We start from the raw sequence: 22,013 nt of genomic DNA on the forward strand, positions 1-22,013 counted from the left end.
AAGAGAAACTTATGAAGGAAAAATGTCTTCAGGGCTACACTGTGTCTCTGTAACTCTATGAATAAATCTACAGAAAATGCATTCCTAAATTTAAAACATGAGAGGAAATGAAACCATAATTTTACATTGCACTTTGTTCATCCACAAATTCATGGTACTTATTCTTCAAAAACTTTGCATTTCCTTGCCATTTTCATATTTTTTAGGAAATAATCATCCCTGTCTCCTTTGTCTAGTTTTACTTGTTTTTCATGATTCCCATTTCAAGTCTAAGGCATTCTTGGCGGTTTGCGACGTTCGCTTGTTAATTTCTTGATGAATGGCTAAAGAGGCCAAGAAGTGCATTTGGTTCAGCATGTCTTCTAAGACAGATGATCTCAAATAAATTCTCCTCTCAATCAGATTTTGATTTGTTAGGTGATAAACCAATTCTTTCTAAGGACAGTGTTTACAAGCCTTGTAATGAGACAGCCCTTTGAGACCTTTCCTCCTTTGGCTGTAATGTTGATGGATGAAACTCTAATTCATAAAGGATATTGTGATTGAAAAGCACCTTTAAATCTCATATACTCTAATCTAGACAAATGTTTGTTTCAGTTCCACAAAGCTGGTAAGTTCAGTGGGTTGCGAGCTGGTATCACTCAGCAAGGATGACCCACTCTGTGTGTAGGCACCAATATCTATAGCAAATCTCTAAAAGATTCAAAGACTCAAATGTTGGCTGCTTCAGAGCTGGAAGAGAACAGATGCAAAACAAAGCTTGATGCATTTCCAAGCTCTCCTTCCTTCTATCGCATGTTCTTTATGGGTAGATTTTTATTGTGATAACATAAAGTCACATAAATCTTTTTTTTTTAACATGGTAGTAATATAAAGAAAAACTTGCTTATTAGGCTGACTGAAACTTAAAGTACGTTGTTACTTTAATGCAAAGAACTGAGCTCCATTTTGCACAAATTAACACAAATCAATGAGATTATGGAACATTTGGGGAAATTTTGATTTCAAGCTATCCAGAGATGAGTCCTGTGACTCAGTTCACTCATTCAGGGTTTATCAGTGTTTGCTTCTTACCAGGCACTGTGTTACAGAGATGACATTCCAGTCATCAAAAGTGCCTCTGGGCACCTGCGGAGATAAACATGCAAGCAGCTGCAGTACCTGAGGTGCCTTCCTGAGGTGTGGGGAGAGCATATGGGAAAGAATTGACAAGTCAGAGAGTCAAGAGAAGGGACTTAGTTGACACCTACACTTCAGCCAGTCCTGTGCCCTTACCAACTGCTAGACCTCTATGCTGCAGAGATGTCACAGAAGCACAGTGTAGAGGACAGGCACATGAGATCCCACCTCCAATGTGTAGCCAAAGCTATCAGCTGTGACATCACACGGTTACTTAGAACAGATGTCTGGGGGAAGAGAATTGTGAATGGCAATTAGAACAAAGCAGAGAAATGGGAAGAGGTCATATAAGGATAGCAGCGAGAGGCTAACAGGACTTGGTCAGCTTGCCAGGGAGTCTTTTACTCTACAGTGTAATTCTTACTGTGAGTGTTCATTACAGGGGGTTAACAAATAAAACGAAACAGGAATACGAAACATGCTTGTATTGTATGATAGCCATTCTGAAAAAATGTTGAGGGTCATGTGAGCCATGAAGCTGTGAAATACCTTACCAGGTAATGACTGACAGTAGTGCAGTGGTCAGCCTCTGACCTGAACTGTATTGGAGGAGGAAGAAGCTCCTTAGCTCAGCTGGGGAAAGCATGGATAGTATTATGCTGGTTGCATTCGAACCTTTTTGTTAAAGCAGGCAAGCTCAAAGTTCCTCCGATTTACTACCCAACAAGAAAAGGGGTTGTGACTATAACAACCCCCCTAGACATTCCTAGTGTGCAGGGTCTGTAATTGGGGTGAATGAAACATTCCAGGCTCTGTCCTTCATCTGGTATTGCAGAAATAAGAATCACCCATGAGCAGTGAGAGAAGAACCTCATGTAACCCGTGTAGACTCCACTGAGGCATTGGTTTGCAATAGCAGTATTTGTCTCAAGTTTTGAAAAACAATCAAATAAAGAAGTATTTTAAAGTGCTCTGTAAGTGTAAAGAAACGCAAACACGACATATAATGAAGAAAATGTTGTCTGCAACACCCACTGAGTGCAGTACGTCCACAGTAACCTACACTGCTTCTGCTTGAACACAGGCACTGAAGAAGACGTGGTGAAGTCCAAGAAAGCTTTCAGAAGCCAAGCAATTGTGAACCAGAACTCAGAGACTGAGCTTATGTTGGAAGGAGATGATGATGCGGTCAGCCTGCTCCAGGAGAAAGAAATTGACAACCTTGCAGGTACTTGTTAATATGTTTCTGCTTGTTGTGAGGAACACATAAAGCCACAGGACTCACTCTGTCATCTGGTGAAGAAATGTGTGTCAATGTTTGCCGTCACGCTCAGTCCTGTGAGTGCTGATACTTTGGTGTGCTTCAGTCTCCAGCACTGATCTAGGACCTGAAGCAAACGTGCGTCCCGACTGTAAGTAGCAGCAGCACACTATGTACTGAGAAACAGTGCTTTGGACAGGAAAATAATTCTGAGTACAGTTCCTCACATAAAAGTGCCGCTGCCCTTGGGAGGTGGGTAGATTGATGAATCCCTTGACTTCTGGGTCTCTAACCTGCCATCAGCCTTGGAAAATGGCCACTTCCGCAAGGTGAGCATGGGATTTGTCAGCCCCTCCAGGCTGAATTTTTGGAATGTCTTGTTCCTGTTTTGCTCTGCCCTCACAGTTCTAAACCCGTTACAAACAGCTAACCTCCCCTGCTCCACCCTCAGCTTCTCGTTGTCCTGGTGCTGGTCTGAGGCCACTGAGAACAGGATCTGCCATGGCATGATTGGCTGTGGATACTTTAGAAGGTCAGCCAGTAACCTTTGAGGTCTGATAAAAGCAGGCCAGAAAGAAAACTATAGAAATGGGATACAGGCTTGGAGCATGCCCGGAGCCCAACAACCAGATTGGGAGGTTATATCCTACCTAGAGCCAGGGTAAAGCTCCTATGTTAGCTGGATATGGTGATAGACTGCCATCTCAGCACTGGGCAAGAGGACCTTGAGTTAAAGAGCAGCTTGACCTATGTACTGAAATTGGATTTCAAACAAAGGACAGCAGAACCACCCTACCTCATAGTCTCAGACTCCATTTGAGCTGTAACCTCAAGTCGTTTTCAGCCCATATAACATTGGAGGAGAAGGTGGCAGTGGAGCGTGTGCTTGTGTTTATCTCTCTATCTATAATATGACACTCTGTTTCCAGGAGATTACTTACTGAAAATAATCTCCTGTAGCTATATAACATCCTGCAGTGATTCATTCCTACAGTGGAGATCTTAGTATTCGTAGCACACAGGAGATGGACTCTTGTTCTTCCACTTCTGAATGAAGAATATACTAAGCAAGAAGACCATCCTAGTGCCAGGTCCTAGAAATGCCTGTCACTACATCTCTGTATCATGGAAACTGTTTCCTATTTCTAAAGTCTTTCCTGTTTCCTGAATCTAGTGCCAAATGTTTGTCTCAAGTTCTGAAGTAAACACTCAGATCTTGCTTTTGGAAATGAAAGCAGATGAAGGCTGTCGTTTCCTCTGTCAGCACGTGTGCCTCTTCCTGAACTGATGTCTGGTTCACCTTCTTTATTTACCTGTACTCACATCCATGCTTCACCACTACGTGCTTTAGTTTACCTGGCGCTTTGAGCCTCTGAAAATAACTAATTCAAGTTTCCTTGGTCTCTTGAAGCTTATATCAAATCTGCTCGGTACTGATATTAATTTACCAGTATCACCACCTACCAAATAATAGTAACTCTTCTGTGCTTCTGCCCTTAAATGGAAGCTAACTTCATTTCTGTTCGTAAGCAAAACAGTGAAAACATGAAGATCGGACACCTTAGAAAAATAAAAGTACCCTTGGAATAAATTACTATTATATATTATAAATAATGGTGACATTTCATGAGAGATTGATAACTCCAGCCGTCTGTCACCTGGGCCTTCGGCTCCATCCCTTCAGCAGATTTTCTTTGAGCGAGTCTGTACTTGTCCATATCCGCTGGGCCCTAATTCACCTTCTTCCAGTAGGACCTTTATCTTCTGCAAAGCTTAGATTATTTTCCTAAAGTATTGATGATCCCTTGCATAGTCAGCACAGTGTGTCGCTTGGAGCCTTGAGTAAAGGAGAGAGTGGGAGGTGAGTGTGCCAGAAAGAGAAAGAAAGAGACAGAGAAGAGAGAGTGTGTGTGTGGAGTGTGAGAGAGGAGAGGAGAGAGAGGGAGGGAGAGGGAGGAGAGAGAATTTTGTAAATGCTAAGTCCATTATTGATCTCCCCTGTCATGACACACATAGTGCCACACAAAATTCACTTCCAAAAGTTAACTTCAGACCCGGATTCCAAAGTTCAATAAAAATCAACTATTAATAAGGATATAAATGGGTAACATTTTTCTAAGAAATAATTGTCATTATCATGGCTATTGCTGTCTCAGACAGTAAAATTTTAAAATAATAATGTATTCCTTATTCATAACTTATCCTAAATTTTCCTGATAGTGCTGTATACTGCCTAAAAAGAACTTCACCATTACAGGAGATAGCTCTAAATTAAATTGTAGAAGATCCCAAAACCTGTGTATTGTATTGATATAATGTCATGTTCATTTGGTGTCTCAGAAAGCATTCTGTGAAGTCACCATCATCTACTAACATCTCAGAAGTCAAAACTACAGATTTATTTCTTAATGTAAGAGTCATGTCCACAGCACTAGGGCTGGAGTGAGAACTCAGCAGTAAACCAGAGGACCCAGGTTCAATGCGTTGCACTCTCCTGACAGCTCACAAATGTCTCTAACTAGTTCCTGGAAAAATCTAACACCTCACATAGACATACATGCAGACAAAATATCAGTATACATGAAATTAAAATCAATAAATGATTTTAAAAAATAGAAGAAATAAAGCATCATAAATACACACACACACACACACACACACACAAGTAACTAGTTAAGCTTAGTCTGCTTCTGGGCACAGTCCATTGTCCTTTCCTCATAAACCCTGCTTTGCTGACAGAGACGCAGCACAGCTGAGGACTCAATGCCTCCCACAGACGCTCGTGGACTGCACAGACTCAGTGTTCTCTCCTGTGACCCCACCTCACATTAGCACTGAGAGGCCGGGCCGACGCACAGCAACTGAGAGCAGTCAGGTTAGCTTCAGAAATATGCCCAAGTCCATTTGGTTACAGGTTTCTAATCTTTTTTCTTTTTAAGAATGCTTTTAAACAGCAAAACTTTATTTGGATGTTGGCTGATGGTCATACATTCTTTATTGTTTGGTACTTTCAGCTTTTAATAGAAATAAAATGTTCATAAAGTTCTGTAGTTTCAATGTCACGTAATTTTCTTTTTCATTTTTAGTTTCCTTTCTTCCCAAGATATTCCTCTGGAGAGGCAAGTTAAATGTGTATGGCTACTGATCACGCAGCTCACTGTGTTTGCAGCGAGCAGCTAGCAGAATTTTAGTATACAAGCATGCCAATCAACTAAGTAATCATTATATTATTAACACCTTACCTAATTTGCTTTAATTGCTATTTTAGTTCATAGTGATCCACCAAAGTGAATTAGCCCTAAGATTCCATATATGCCTAAATATTTCATCTTACTCATTATATTTGTACTTGAAATACATAAATAGTATATTAGTATAAATAAATTAGTATAATAAATAAAATATTATAAATATTAAGTAAATTAGTATAAGCTAACTGAATTTAATCTACAATGCCAGTTATTTTATTTGAGACTTATCAAGCTGTTTCTTGAATATTTTCAATTAATGAAATTGAAGAATAACTCGAATTTATGTGAGTAAATGGGGATGATGCACTCACCTTATAAAAGGCCAACCGACTGGTACAGTGCACTTCTTTTTAAATTATCACTGGGGCTGGGGATACGTGTGAAAGCACTTTCTGCTTTTAGGACCTAGGTTTGATTTTCAGCACCCACACTGGGTGGCTCATAGCCATCTCTAACTCCTGTTTCATGAAATCTAAAACTGTCTTCTGGTTCAGTTACCTGCATAACATGAGGTTTATAAACTTACCTGTAGGCACACATTGTCTTACACATTGTCTTAGTTAATGTCCTGTTGCGAAGATACACCATGACCACAGCAACTTTTTAAAAGAAAAACATTTAATTGGGCCAGCTTCTAGTTCAGAGGTGTCCAAGTCCATTATCATTGTGGCAGGAAACATGCAGGCATGAGTGCAGACATGGAGCTGGAGAAAGAGTTCTACATCCATATCAGCAGGCAGCAGGAAGAGAGAGAGCACTGGGCCTGACTGGAGCATCTGAAACCTCAGAGCCCACCCCCAGCAACACAGTACCCCTAACACATCTCCTAATAGTGCCATTCCCTCTCAGTTGTGGGTCCCATTTCACTCAAAGCACCACATAAAATAAACATGAAATAAAATAATGAGCCTTTTAGAAAGGAGGGGTGCGGGGAGGACGCCGGAGATGCATTCAGCAGCTAAGAGCACTGGCTGCTTTGGAACAGAGCCTGAATTCAGCATGGCACCCACATAGCAGCTCACAACCATCTGTAACTCAGGTTCCAGTGGCTCTCTTATGGCATCCAAAGGCACTATATGCATGATGTTCATACTATATGTAGGCACTAACATACACACATAAGATAAAATAAATCTCAGAGACGAACATACTGACAGTGAAAATATTTTACTTAGCCAAATTCCATTACTGTTATTTTCAGAATTTAGTATTACAAATTTAGGGAATATTACTGAGTTAATGACAGGAATGATGTTTTATAATCAGTTTTATAAGTTGCAGTAGTTTTACTTATTGCTTTTTGCATAATAAACTTTTTTACCATCCATTTAATATCCAATATCTAAAAATATTTTTCCATAAGTCTAATGTTCAAACATTTTTCACCAGAAATAGTCCTTTTTTTCTCTCCAGTCTATATCCTCTCTACGAGAAACCAAGGTTCTCACTTCACAGTAAGAGAACTAAAAATTCACAGTAGCAAGAGTGAGGCAGTTTATTTTCTGAACTTGCAAAGTTAGGCCTCAGTCTACCATGGCAGGCATACTGACTGACTGCAGAGAACAGTTTATAAACCGAGCCTAGCGCAGGCCCCTTCCCACCTCATTTGTAGAGTCAGGAAGGATATTCTTGTCATCTAGGTCTTTATCCTTCCCTTCATTACTTACACTTTTTCTTTTATTCAACAAAAATCACATCCGGGTTCATCTCTGCATTTCACATTCTGTTTATTACAAAGCTTATCAGATATGTGATCTTGCAAGCAAACTAGGCTGTTAGAATTTTCTACTCTAAACTTTGAGTTCAGGTAAGGGGATAGATATGTTGGCAGAGTTGGGAGCGTAGCAAATAGCTGGACTAGTGTGCATTCACAAGTCAACTGTTCTCTGTGCATTTATTTATAAAGGCTGGCTTGATCCACCTTTGAAAATGAACCATCAAAGTCTATTTCATACACTTCTATTTCCTCTTAGATAAAACCTATCTCAATTTTAGGTTCATTTAAAGTACTATTCACTGGCTAAGCATGTAAGTCCTTGGAAAATTTTGGACAGCTCTTGGGAAATGTTATTTAAATACATTACATGTTGGGGGGGGGCAATGGGGGGAAGGATGGGGAGGAACAGCCATCAAAGAAGGGGAGGGAAGGGATTAGGGGAAGTTTGCCCGGGAGGAAAGGAATAACACTTTAAAAAAAAAAAAAAAAAATTGGGGTTAGGATTTAGCTCGAAATGTAGATAAGAAATGCTCAAGTTAATAAAAAAAAAAAATACAGATGAAATAGAAAAATCATGATTTTTAGTATATTCACAATTACACAACCATACCCACAAGCAGAATATTCCATTTCCTCTACATAAAGTTTGTGCCCCTTGGCCATCCTCTCTGGTTGTCTGTTCTCCCCTGCCTTTCTAGGCAAACGCCTGACTCTTCTGCCTCCATGTGTTGTGTGTCTGTGAGTTCCACCTTGGGGCTTTTGTGTCTGTCTTCTTTCACTTTCAACTGGAAGTTGTTGGGGATGGCCCAGGGTGGAGTGTGTCTGTTCTGTCTGGTACATGGACTGCATTATTTTGTCTGTTCACTGGTTAGTGGACACTTGTGTCCTTTCTCCTTTGGGCTATTTGTAATGATAATGTTCTGAATCGTTGTGCATATGATTTCATGTACATGACATCTATTTCTGGGGATTTCTGCCCAAGACAGTAACTTAATGATCAGCCTGCCAGATGCTCACTAAGGAGGCTGTGCACTGATTGCTTTTGAGGGTTTCAGTTGGGCCTTTTCACAATTTGTTATCTGGAGGCTGCATAAGACCCCAAAATGAACTTTTCTTTCCTCTCACACCACAGTCCTTAAAGACTGTGCAATGTCTTTCATTGAGCCATGAGGAAAATGGGTAACGCTTACAACTCTTACTTACTGAACCTTTGGTAAAGTTTAGTAAATAAGAGAGCCAAGACTTTACACAAATTAATTGGATTTGGAGGAGAGGAGGGAGTGGTGAAGGTTTTAGTTACCTCACCTGTTTCCATGGCCTGCTCAGCTAATGTGTTCTCAGGGAATGCCTGCTGGTGTTCAAGGCAGGAATAATGAGATGAGTTGGAGGAAGGAAGCTTGGAGGAGATCTTTGTGATCAGTTGGGGATGGGGTCAGGGACAAAGGGTATTCTGCTACAGAGCTGAGGATGAGACTGAATGAATTGGATCTGGAGGAGCAGAAGAGGTGAAGATCTGCAGTCAGCCTACCTGGTTCCCTGGCAAGAACCTGTGATCGAGAAACTTAGAGCTGATCTATTCTCCATCTGATTTCTGCTAATTATGCCCTTATTAACTGAATGACTCTGAAGGTTTTCATGATTATAAGGCCAAGACAGCAGTGCTGCTCTCAATTAAGAAAGGTCGCTTTATCGCATAGAAAGTTTGTTCTATGACCAACAGATCAGAATGGTACCTTGAATACTTTTTAAAAAGAGTAGTAAAGATTTTTAAATAGCAGTGCTGGGAAAAGGATTTTACAATGTAAACCAGGCTTTTTACATAGGTTTTGTTTTTCAAGGTAAGAGACTTATAATCCTTTATACAAGTACTTTTACACACACTCTCTTATGATAACTCAAATTCAGAGGGAAGTACAATAAGAATGCACCTAGTAAGACACATGCTGGACCCCAGGACCTTTCTCCTGCTCCCTAGAAACAAGCTCTGTGGTTCTTACTCAGTGTTCCTGATTACCACGGAACTAGAGAGATGGATTCGGGGTGGGTATGCAATGCACAGAGAACGTGCAAACTAAAACTCTAGAAAAATAAAACAAAAGGAGACAGCATAGTGCTACAAGCTGAGAGTTCATAAACTGTTTCATGGAACAGGGAGAAGAAGACACCTCTGTTCCACACTTAGTGCACGCGCCCTGCCCAGGTCCACCCTTCCCATGCTGTGCAGCTCTAGCATAAGGAGCAGAAGGCATTTGCCAATCTTAACAGCACACACGTATTTATTTAAGATTCTTTCACTTGTATTTTAATGTAACTTAGTTATAGATTTTTAACTAGAATTAATCTACTGATATTTGTATTCAGAGAAAGATGTCTCTTAAACATTCTGAATTCTCTAAAATGCATTTGACTAAGGATTCCACCAAACACACCCCCCCCTTTTTAAACGCATGTGTGTTTCAAGGGAAATTTAATCCATATGTTCCTGACTCACTCACACTTAACTCATCAAAACGTTGTTTAGTAAAAGCTATTTGATGTTGGGAAAGCCTTAAGAGACTTCGTAAGTCTTTTTTTCTCTCTCTTTGAATTTAGAAGTTGCTTTGCCAGTCATAAATGGCATACCCAAAGAAAGGGTTCACATTTAGCCTCAAACAGAATTCACTTGTTGCTTTGAAATGACATTCACATGCCCATTTCTTACAAAAGCTAAATTACTTAACTTTATAACTGTGTAAAATAAAGGCCCCATAGTTAATACCTAGTGTTCTTTGATTATCATTATTCTCACAGCCACCAAGCCAGTATATACCTATGAGCATTTTATTGTGCTATAGTCCTGTTTCCAAAAATATATGTCCTCTTCAACCATGAGTTCTGTAGCCTATAAAATATATTGAAGTACTCTTTATAGCAATAACAGTCCTGCTAACCCGACTGTAAATTTTAAACTATAATAACAACACAATTCAACTGTGTCCATTAGACATTAGCCATGTCTCAAATCATATATAACATTTCCACATCTTTTTTATTTTAAGAATAAGCCATCCTTTGTTATGGTCGAGTGGTTTATAAACACCAATATTAAGATCTTTTCTAATACATTGTTTTGGTTGAACATAATTTTGTCTTCACATCTTTCTCTGGATACAAAATTTTAAGAATTTATTGTTATACCTCTAATCTGAAAAATTGGACAGTAATCACCTAATTATTATTATAATTATTATTATTGGTAGACTGTGGCTCTCTGTATATGGGACACCAAGCTTTCACACGTTACTGGTTTGGGACAGAACATGAATGGAGATATTCATTGCCTAATAGAGGTACATGAATTGTGTTGCTTGATACACTTGAAGGAAAATATGAGATAAAAGAACTGCTTTGCAGTGAACACAATGCTCACACTAGCATTTTGGAGCAAAGGAAGAGGATTGGTCTGCATTGCCACACCCACAAGTGCCCTGGTCCTTTCTTTGAGAGGCATTAGCAATGTTGCCAAGCTTAGGTGAAAGACGGCTTCCCCCTGCACTGTACAAAGGATGAGCAAGTCTTTGTGCATGCTGATGGTGTTTTGAACCATTTTATTCCTGTAACTTAATACTTCCTACAGAAACCAGAGCCTTGAGTACAAGAATGTGTATGGCAAACAGATTACAAACATTTATTGCAGCAGAATATCCTCTGTTGGTTCAGATAGACAAGACATGGGGACTAAGAGCATGCTCAAAGGTTAAGAGTCTTGTGCCCCTCCAGAGAGCCTGAGTTTGATTCCCAGCAGCCATATTAGGTAGCTCACCATTACCGGTTAACTTCAGCCCAAGGAGACCCAATACTTTCTTTTGCCCTTCCTAGACACCCACAAGAATATTGCATATACTCACAGAAACACACATGTATGCATATTTTTTTAGATTTATTTATTTGTTTTATGTATATGTGCTCTATCTGTATGCACACCTGCCTGCCAGAAGAGGGCATCAGATCTTGTTATAGATGGTTGTGAGCCATCATGTGGTTGCTGGGAATTGAACTCAGGAATTTGAAAAAGCAGCCAGTACTCTTAACCACTGAACCATCTCTCTAACCCCATATGCATAATTTTTAAATGAATAAATATTTAATTGATTTATAAATAAAGATAAAACACATATACCTTTTAATCTTTAAAAGAGAATGAATTTACTGCCTAAATATTGGTATTTTTTATCAGACAAAATATTCAGGCAGTTTTATAGTGACTAGAGTATCCTTTGTTCTCTTTTATTCAAAAGTTAAGTTTTTCTCTCAATTTACACAACTAGCTCATCTGCCAGCTAAGAACAGCCAAAGTGCTTCTCTCATTCAACTTGTTTGCGAGTCAGGAATTCAAAGAGAAACTAAAAAGCAAAACATAAATTCTATACCTAAATATTGGATTTAGGAAGGTCTTCACTTACCAAAAAATAGTTTCTGAGGAGCAAGAGTGGCTTAGACAGTGGGAAGTGCAGGTGGGAGACAGGATTAACATTGACTGAGAGGAGACTGCAGTAGAGGCTGAGAAGGGACAGTCTGTGGCTTAGAATGGAGACCAAACTTTAGAAGTTATGTTGCAGCAGTGGAAACACTAACCCTCCAGCTCAGTCTAGAGACTTGGAGCCAAAACTTAACCTACTTTTCTTCTCTTTCAGACACTGTTATCCATTTCCTCATATCACTGGGAGTGCTGGTGGTGGTTTTTGAAACTTTGAATTGGTTAACAAATTAGTTAAGTGGATTGTTGCCATCTATATTGTTAAATAGATTTAATGAACAATGGAATAAGGGACCAGCAAGATGACTTAGTGAATTAAGACACTTGCCACCAATTCTGACAGCCTGAGTTCAGTCTCTAAACCTGGCATCAAGAAAGACAAGAACTAATTCTGATAAGCTGTCCTCTGACCTCCACAAATGTACCACGGAGTGAGCGAGTGTGTGTGTGTGTGTGTGTGTGTGTGTGTGTGTGTGTGTGTGTGTGTCAGAGAGACAGACAGAGAACACACACACACTCACACACGATTATGTAATTACTTTTTAAAAATTAGTTTACAATAAGAGTTGCCAGGAAAAAAATAGAAAGGCAAGAGCTGAAAGGATGTGCAGGCCGCTAGCCACCATTTTCCAAGTCCTGATTCATACTTCATTCCAGTTGGATGTGGTTATCCAACCAAATCAAATATAATAAATACTGAAGATGTATTATTTGTAAGCCATGGCGATACATGGAATAAAAAGATACATGATAGTACCCCTGCTCTAGAGGACCTGTCTGTTGAACCATGGGTAAAGGCCACATTTTTTGGATTTAAAACATGTTCAAAGGGATATATTAATTTCCTAAAGTTAGAGAGCAGAGTGAGGTTTGGAGTTTAAACCACTGAGGTCACCAAGGAAATGGGTAATACAGAGAGCAGAGAGCCTCAGACCAGCTGCAGAGCTCCAAGAAACAGCAGGCTTCCGGCCAGTGAAGAGAGCTGTCAGCAACACTGCAGAGGCCAGGGCAGAAGACAGCAGGACAGTCCTGTGTCGTGGACTCGAAAGCACTGGTTCAGCAACTTGAACCTGGTGTTCCTTGGAACACAGGTATTTTTAAAGCCACTGCACAAGCAATCCTCTAGGAAAGTGTGTCTGAAAGATTCTGGTAGAAAAAAGATTACAGGTTTTTGTTTTGTAACTTGCTCTTATTAATCATGTACATTTCCCAAACACCCTGGCAGCAGGCCAGACGGGAATGTAGCCAAAGAACTGAACAGGAGAGAAAAAACTGATGTTTAACCTTGGCAGGCCTGGCGAGGGCACAGATGAGAGAGAAGCTGAGGTGGCAGGGAAAGTGACACCAAACGCTCAGGCAGAGAGCAGCTGGCTTGCACAGGAAGGAAGAAATCAGTTCCAGAAAGTGGACAAAAGGAGATGAGGGTAAGTCTGGTGCAGAAAGCCTTCAGATAGGGGAAGACATCAGGACAAGGGTAACATTTAATTTTTCTTCAAAATATGAAATTCTAAACCAGGAGAGATACTTGCAGAGCAGTGTTTCTCAACCAGTGGATCACAACCCCTTTGTGGGCATGTCAGACATTAACATTACGGTTCATAATGATAACAAAATTACAGTTATGAAGTAGCAATGAAATAATTTTACAGTCAGAATCACCACAGAATGAGAAACTGTATTACAAGGCTGAAGCACCAGGAAGGCTGAGAACCGCTGGTACAGAGAATGACCTTTCCAAAGAGGCCATGTGTTTACCAGTTTTCTCAATAGAGTTTGTGCATCCTCCCCACAAAAAACGATCCACACCAATGTTGTATAATGCACTGTCTGATCTCCACTGCCGTCCTCTAACAGATCTGATGACTGAAGCTGAGTATGCTTTCTCAGTGCCATTTCCCCTGCTCTCTGCCCTTCGTCCTGCTCCCCAGGCTCATACCATTTGCAGCTGTGAGTTCAAGCCCTCCATTCTCCCCCACATTGGCTGCCTGTTATACCCGTTCATCACAGCTCAGGGCATTGCTCTTCTACAATCCCATGCCAGCTACCTCAACCCTGAGTGAAAACTGTTACACTTCAAAGTGTCTGCAGGGTTCTTTACCTCTTCTTTGATAAGAGGTAGTACACATAAGGGTATATAATTTAAATTTGGACTGCTATGTACTAGTTGAAGGACTTTTCTAAACTACCTTGTTTGTTATTTTCTTATCTGTAAAATGGGGACAACAGCAGTAGCTGACAGACTGCGTTGCTGAAAGGAATAAGCAAGATTAATTCATACACTGTGCTTTATATGGTGCTCAGATGAGCTCTTCTCTCTATGGCATAATTATTCATATACAACTCAATTCTTTTTTTTACCCCATACTGTAAGATCCTTCTTTATGAAATTCATGCCTTATACATTACTCTATTCCCTCTAGCTCCCACAAGAGTACAACACACAGCCATTACTTTTTGTTGATTGCACTAGTGAAGGGATGCTAGTTAAATGCCTCTATACCTAATTTCTAAAGAAAGAACAAATTGCATGCTGAGAAGATTGTGGCAGTTATAAAATTATGCCATTTGATGAATAATATATATTGGGCATAATAGAATAATCAAGTATAATTCCCAAGTGGATTTTAGTATAGTATTAAATTTTTATTTTCTCCAGGAGTCAGTCTCTCTTGTGCTTTTAAAGGACAATTTAAAATAAAACATAGAAAATCGTATCTGATATTTTAAGTAACTTTTACTGTGGCTTACAAAGGAAACAGTGGTATAGATCATTTTCTGTGTAAGTACACAGTGCCTTCTAGGAGAGTTCTGAGTTCAGTGGAGAAAGCGTGCCCACCTTCAGGTTGCTTATGTGAACAGGAAGAACAGAGCAATAATCTGTCCGTGACCTACAAGGGCTGCAGTGGAAATGTGCCAGAACCCCTGGGAGCAGGAAGGCTAGCACCAGCCCAAGCTCCAGTCCAGAGACCCTTAAGCCTCCGGCTCCTACAGATCCCAATCACATCCTCGGGTTTATTCACGGATCTAGTCTAGTGGAATTACTCTTCCCGGATACAACATGGCATCCTGGTGCCATAAACGAGTCCTAATTTCAGAAGATGAAAGATGTCTCCCTTATGTTGAACTAATTGTAACATAACTGGAAACACAAATCTCCTCCGGATCACCTGGGAAAGCAGATCAGCACACAAGCTCCAGCGCAGTCACTGCTTCCCAGTAAAGTTGTGTTCTGGACACTGCAGGACTGCGCTACCTAGACTGTGTGCTTCAAAGGTTTCCTGCAAAATCTGTGGTACTCGCTGCAGAATATACTCTTCTTTTGAGCACGAGTATTAAGCTGATGGATCGGGGGATATAATTGAAAGAATAAGGGTCGAGTCTACCAGGCTGCCTCTTAGTACCTGAGACTATCAGCATAGGTGCGTTAAGCAAGTTGGAGCTTTAGTCAGTTCTCTGCAAGGCTGGAAAACCTTCTGCCAAAGTGCAGCCTTGAATTACTTATTATGAGAGAGGCCTCTCGTTTTCCCATACCTGTTTCAGACTGTGCAGGAAGTTATCTCTTTCTAGAGACAGATTTACTCAGGATTCCAGGGATGACTCTGTACTCCTAAGCATCAGATAGTCATCTCAGGAAACTAGGGGATGGGGATGATATGTTATTGATAATCCCAATCTTTACGACAGCACTCAAGAAGTCACCAAGGAGCATCAGAGCTCACTGTCTGGGTGCAGGCTGGTGTAGCCATCGTGGGACAGTTTGAGGGCACTGTGTAATGAGCGTGCTGGAGGAAATGTTACTAAGACTAAAGTGCACAACCATTAAAACGTACTCTGTGGGTTGTTGAAGTCAGCATTTTCTAATTCAAGCAGAAATGTCCTGTGGAGTTTTGAAAATGTTCAAAATGGCCATTTATTTTGGACAGGTATCAGTGTACACTATAAAAACCTTCAGCATCTCCCCTTGAGACACTGAAAATACCTGGAGCACAAGGAGCTGTCCTAGATAATAGAAAGCTAAGATTCTCTCAGTATTGTTCTGAACCCTCTCCCCTCTCCCAGTCACATAGCAAACATTTCTTCTTTACCCTTTATTTTATAAATTATGTGTCTGTGCTTGGTATGTGCACCTGAGTTCAAGTGCACTTGGAGGCCAGAAGACAGGGTTGGACCTCCTGATGCTGGGCTACAGGTGACTGTGATCACCTGATGGGAACACTGGAGACCAAAGCCAGGGCGCACTCTTAGCCAGGAGCCACCTCTCCAGATCACTCCTACTCATGGCTGTTGGTGGCCATGGTGGACTTTTGAGACAGGGTTTCTCTGTGTAGCCATGGCTGTCCTAGAACTCACTCTGTAGAGCAGGCTAGCCTCAAACTCAGACACCGGGGTGCCTCCGCTTGAAGTTCTAGGCTCACCTCTGCTTTTTAATGCTTAAAAATGTCCTAGCACTTCAAAATAAATGTGCTTCTGAAATTTAATTTATTTTGAAATTAAAACATTTTGATCTTTTTTCTTAGATTTTCCCCTAGTTTTCCTAGCAACATACTTATAAAAATAAAAATTTCATAAAGTAGTCATTGTGGTCAGTGGATTGGCAACATTCTGTTGCCCACACTTTCATTTCCTCAGAAATTTTGTTACATTACAGGATCAACTGTGAAGATTTATTCTGTGTTAATATTTGAGTCCTGATTTTTTTTTAATCATCCTAAATTCAAGACTTTTAGATTAGCCAATGTAAGACATATCAGGTGGCAATGGCGGTACATGCCTTTAATCTCAGCACTCAGGACATAGCACCAGGCAGATCTTTGAGGCCAGCCTTGTCTACAAGAGCAAGTTCCAGGACAACCAGGGATACACAGAGCAGAAACCCTGTTTCAGAAAAGGAGGAGGAAGAGGAGAAATATCAGTTGATTCCAACATACATTGCAACTGCACATACCCTAAGTAAGGTATTTGCTAGCCATATATCTGATCAAGTAATTCTAATTGAACTCCAGTGGCTCCTGGCTAAGAGTGCGCCCTGGTACCAATTTTAATTGAACTTCAACATGTTTGACTCTGTATTGTTTGTGCTGTTAGAAATGGTAAATGAAGTTTAGTACTGTCTGCAAATGTAGTTGTCACAATTGCCTTTTGATAAGGACTCTATTGACCCTGACAAAACATGATTAAGTTCTGCATCAGAGCAAAGAAGAACCAGTTTTGACTTGTTTCTAGGAACTGGTCTGGAGCTCGAAAGGAAGCCAGGGTGCTCTTAAGCTGAACATAATCATCACAGAAGGCCATCACCCATGATGTCACAATAGACAACTTAACAACTGGATCTAAGCTCAGACAAAAGCAAGGTCATGAAACACTAAAACACCCCCTCTTCTGGCTGAAGTGGAGAAAAGCTGCTTTCCAAATACAGCCTTAGCATGCTTCTAAAACAGTTATTAAAATAACCACTCTCCAAATATTCCCCATTTCCAACAGATTCCACTGCATAGCAGCCTGCCTTCTTGAGTCAGGGGAGCTTTTAAATTCCTTTATCAGGGCCCTGATCCTACAATTTGTTCTTTGCCACCCAGGCCCCCAGAGTTGCCCCTCTTCTCCCCTTTCAGTGAGCAGTCAGCCAAGGGTTCTGTTGCAGGTGCACACCATTATGACGTCTAAAACCCAGTTTCTTCTAATAGTTGGGCTGTAGCTAAATGGAGGTAGAAAAAGACCTTTGTAAAGTGTAAGGTTGTATTAAGATGCTAATGTGGTTTTATTAAGATGTCTAGGCTTGGAGTTTTGATTTTTTTTCAGTAACACAATCCAAACCCATGGGTATTTAGCATTCTTTTAAAATATATTCCAGGGCTGGGCATGATGTTGCACCTTTATTCCAAGCACATAGGAAACAGAAGCAGGAAGCCAGGACAGCCAGGGCTGTTATACAGAGAAACTCTGTCTTAAAATAACATGAAATATATTGCATGGGTATATCTGTACTTCCCATACATCTACATCAGTACACAGGTTTACCGTCTCCTGTGAAGAACCATGCCTCCAAAGAGAAACTCCTTCCTGGCTCCTTCCTGATTCCCAGTGGCATTGGTTCTAGAATAATGGCAAGAAACACCCCTAACCTTTCTTTAAAAGTGATCATGGGTCCATAGCCAATGTAAGAAGTAACATTTGTTTCTTTTCCTTTTGTCACTATTTATGGTAGAGTTTTAAATGAGTATAGCGCCAATACACAGGAATAGGCCTTTTACATCCTGGAATATAGCTCTGGGTGTGCTGAGGACATTATTGTAGTTTATTTTTATTATTAGGGTAGCTATTGGAATGGATATATCTACAGTCAGATCCCAGTTCATTGTACCAAGCAAAGTTCAGGAGGTTAAATTCCTCGCGCTGGGATGGGGCTGGATGCGGAGGGGGAAGCTAGAAATGAACCCACTGGATGAGCATCTCCTCACTCCAGGGATGCTGCCCTTTAAAACGCTTGGTTTGGAAAAGGATCCCAGGTTTCTAAATCACTCCGTTCCATATGGAAAACATGCTAGCTTGTGATTGTGCTTTATGTAAACATTTTAATAAAGGATCCCTAAAATCCAGAGGGTCCCCTAAGGGGATTAAAGCTAATCCCCTTTCTCTATTGCTGCAGTGGATTAACTGTGTGCCCTCAGTGGCTGCTCTGCTCCTCGGAGGCTACACCACCACCACCACCAAAAACAAAAAAAGAAAAAAAAACAACAACAACAACAAAAAAAAACCCACCTCTGCTCCTCCAACAATCTACAGAATTGGGTGTTGTAATTGGAGATTTGTGAGGGGTGAGGGTGGGAGGAACGTACTAATAATGTTGAATATTTTGTGATGTGTCTTTCTTAAAGAAATTATTTTATAAACTCCCAGAAAATCTCAAATTAATCGAAAAAATTGGAATTGAATCAAAGAGAAGTGCTGTCTTCTTTTAGAAATGTGTTCCCAGCTAAAAGCTCCCGGGCTGTGTATATATAATTCATGCTGTATTTGAGTAAATCAGAGAGCATAGTTTGGATAACTAGACTCGAAATCTCTTGTTTTTGTTTTGTTTTGTTTTGTTTTGTTTTTAACTTCCCCAATTTAATGTTTGAATATGTTAAATTACTTTTTAAGAGAAGAAAGCGGCTGGCCATTTTTTTTTTTAATGTTTTTGACCATTGTTCTCCAGATGTCAGAGTCTAAGAACCTAAAGCGTGGTCGTTGGTGTTTAGAATGTACTTTACTAGAGATTTTTTCCAAGCCCAAATTGTTCAAGACAGTTTGTTTCAGATGCGAATACATTGACCTTTTCGAAAGGGGAACCTGGAAACGGTAGCCTCACAACAGCGCCTCGGTGGCGCAAGGGTTAAGGGAGCGGTTCGAACCCGCTGGCGGGCTGGCGGGCGGGCAGGCAGGCGCAGGAGATCCAAGGAGGCCCAGGGAGGCTGGAGGCGCCGGCTGCGCGGACCCTCCAATAAACACAAAGGAGGGCCTGGGGAATAGAAACCCAAATCCACTTGTAATCGTACAAGAGATTCAGGCATAATTACTTGAGCAACCTAGATTAAGATTGATGAGCCTTTAAAGTGGCGCTCCAGACCGACCGCCTCGTCCCTTGGAAGGGAAAAAAAAAAGAAAAAGAAAAAGAAACCCTCCCGAAAGCTGTGCAGGAGCCAACTCCTCTGTCCCAGCCAGGGCCAGGGGCCGGGCCAGGGCCGGGCCGGGGGGCCAGGGCCAGGGGCGGGGCTGGGGCCAGGTCTGGTCGCGCCGCGTCTCTCCTCTGCATGGCGGTCGGAGCCCTGAAGGCGACCCAAGTAACAGAGTCTGCCAGACTCCGTTAGCTCTACCGAAGCCGGCCTAGGCCTTACCGGTCTCCCCTTAAAAACCGCGGGCTCCTCTGGCTTTCCCCGCTCAGGTCGGGCCTGCACGGGCAAGACTCCCCTGGTCGCCTGCCTCCTGCTGTGTGCAGCGGAGGATGGTTTTAATGGCTGGGGTTGTTTTGCTCGCTAAAACCTAAAAAACATCAACAAAGTCGGTGTTATTTCTGAATTCCTTGTTTGTGTGTTTAAACCAATATCAAGAAGAGGAATTTCAAGTAATGGCCCCACGAATCAGTATTGTAATTGAGGAAATTCGAAGTATGAACATTTTCTAAAAATCTATTGAGTCCTAAAAAAAAGCTGTAAAATTGCACCTTTCGCCCCCATTTCCAAGAATAGTTTTGTTTCAATGTTTTAATTACATTTTCATCTTTAGTGTACAGTAGTGGAAAATGACGCACAGGACTTTAATTATTTTCTTCACAAGAACCACAGAGACTGTACTGTGGCCAGTGAGTGTATCCCACCTGAGAACGCCAAGATTAAAACAGTCCGTATATAACACGGGATTTGTATATTTAGCTGCTTTCCCCTTTTGCCTGCGAAGAGCAGCTTCCAAAAGGAATGACTTAGGGGATGGTTGGTTTTGGGGATCCACTTCCAAGGGTCTCTTGGAGAGTGGGTGATGTTCAATGGAATAGCTAGGCACCTAGGCATCCATTCTGATCTGTGTTGCTTAAATCTGATAATGGCAGTGCCTCACCACCCGTGTAGATTTCTAGGCAGAGGTTGCAAATTGGATGTTATGGGTCTCTTATGCCAAACCCTGACCTCTTGAGTTTTTATAAAATCACTCTAGTCTCGTTTTAAGGTACAGTATAAATGCTAAACAGACTTTACCTAACATGAAAAAAACTTGCATAACTCCATAACGTAGGCACCATTTTTCCTAGCGTGGTTTTTCAAAATAAAATCATAACCTCTGGGAGGGAGTTTGGAAGTGTCAGAAAGGCCCAGCCTGACCCACTGCCTCTCTCTTGCAGGCCCTGTGGTTCTCAGCACCCCTGCCCAGCTCATTGCTCCTGTGGTGGTGGCCAAAGGAACCCTCTCCATCACTACAACAGAAATCTACTTCGAGGTAGATGAGGATGACGCTGCCTTCAAGAAGATCGACACAAAAGTGAGTTAGAGTGAATCTGCACAGCACTGGTAGCTTTGATGGCAGGATGTGGTTTTCAGTTTTGCTTGGTTTTAAATGACTGGAGAGGTACACACATTCCCATCTTTCTTGCAGAAAATAAAATGAATGAAGTAGCACATGATTTCCTTCAGAATTGAAGGCTATGTTAATGAGCTTAAATCCTGTATTAACAGAGCATGTGCAATTGAGTAGTCTTATGTGCCTTTGTGTACACTTGGGCAGATTTGGTGGTTAAGCCAGTTGTTTCCAGATCCCTGGGGCACAGTGCCTCAGTACCTGGGAAGACTAGGACTTGTGAAATTTTGTGTTAACATCACTTTTAATTTCCAAAAGTATATACTGCAATATGGATTATTATTTATTGAAAGATTGTAAGGAAACTGGGCTGGGAGCCATTTACATATAATTTCATTTCCATTATTACATCCATTTTTCATCTCCTGAATTAAATTGATTTTACATATGGATTTAAGAGGAAGAGAAGCAGTTCTTTATAAGCTCTGACTTAAATGTACAGGGACAGCACACACTAGGATTCATATGCTCTTCTAGAAGGTGCACATTTGGAGCGTTGCAATGGCATACATGTTGACTAAATCTTCTCCTGTGGACTTTAACCCTGACATCAGAGAAGCCCCACAGCCTAGCACCCATGGGAGATGTACTCCATTGTTCTCTTATGTCACTGTAGTATCAATCGCTTTCAAAGATCTTCCTTTAAATCATTTCAAAAGCAATTCTAAAATAGTCAGACTTGAACTTTATTATTTATATTTAAGCTATGTGCAGAAATGACACATTAGATAGAACATTATTTGTAAAGGGGCCCAGGAAATTCGAAACTGTATTGCTATCTGAACTAACTAATGTAAAGCCTTAGCCTGGGCCCTCTCAGCACTTGTTGATCAGTAGGTACTACCAAAGCTTCTGTGATGAGAGAATGAATGTGCTGTGTTTAAATAAGTAAGAGCGCGTCTGTAGGTTTTGCCATTAGCTTTCCTTGTGTAGTAAGAATGTAGTATGGTTTTCTGGTTAAATTATTCTAATAACACTTACTGTGTTAAAATATATTTGATAAAATATATTTCTTAAACTATATCTCCATTTTATTGCTTATATTTCATA

The 22,013-nt window shown here is 40.8% G+C and overlaps 1 protein-coding gene across 3 annotated transcripts in view; it reads left to right on the plus strand.

The window, feature by feature from the left end:
- Positions 1–22,013, plus strand: part of Nbea (neurobeachin) — a 532,117-nt gene that overhangs the window by 353,411 nt on the left and 156,693 nt on the right. For all 3 annotated transcript variants that reach the window (XM_032898369.1, XM_032898367.1, XM_032898366.1), the window contains 2 exons: positions 2,204–2,347; positions 20,731–20,867. In XM_032898369.1, the coding sequence (XP_032754260.1) occupies positions 2,204–2,347; positions 20,731–20,867 (281 nt within the window). The remainder of the gene's footprint in view (positions 1–2,203; positions 2,348–20,730; positions 20,868–22,013) is intronic.

The sequence above is a fragment of the Rattus rattus genome, chromosome 3 (assembly GCF_011064425.1).
Source record: "Rattus rattus isolate New Zealand chromosome 3, Rrattus_CSIRO_v1, whole genome shotgun sequence".
Taxonomy (NCBI): Eukaryota; Metazoa; Chordata; class Mammalia; order Rodentia; family Muridae; genus Rattus; species Rattus rattus.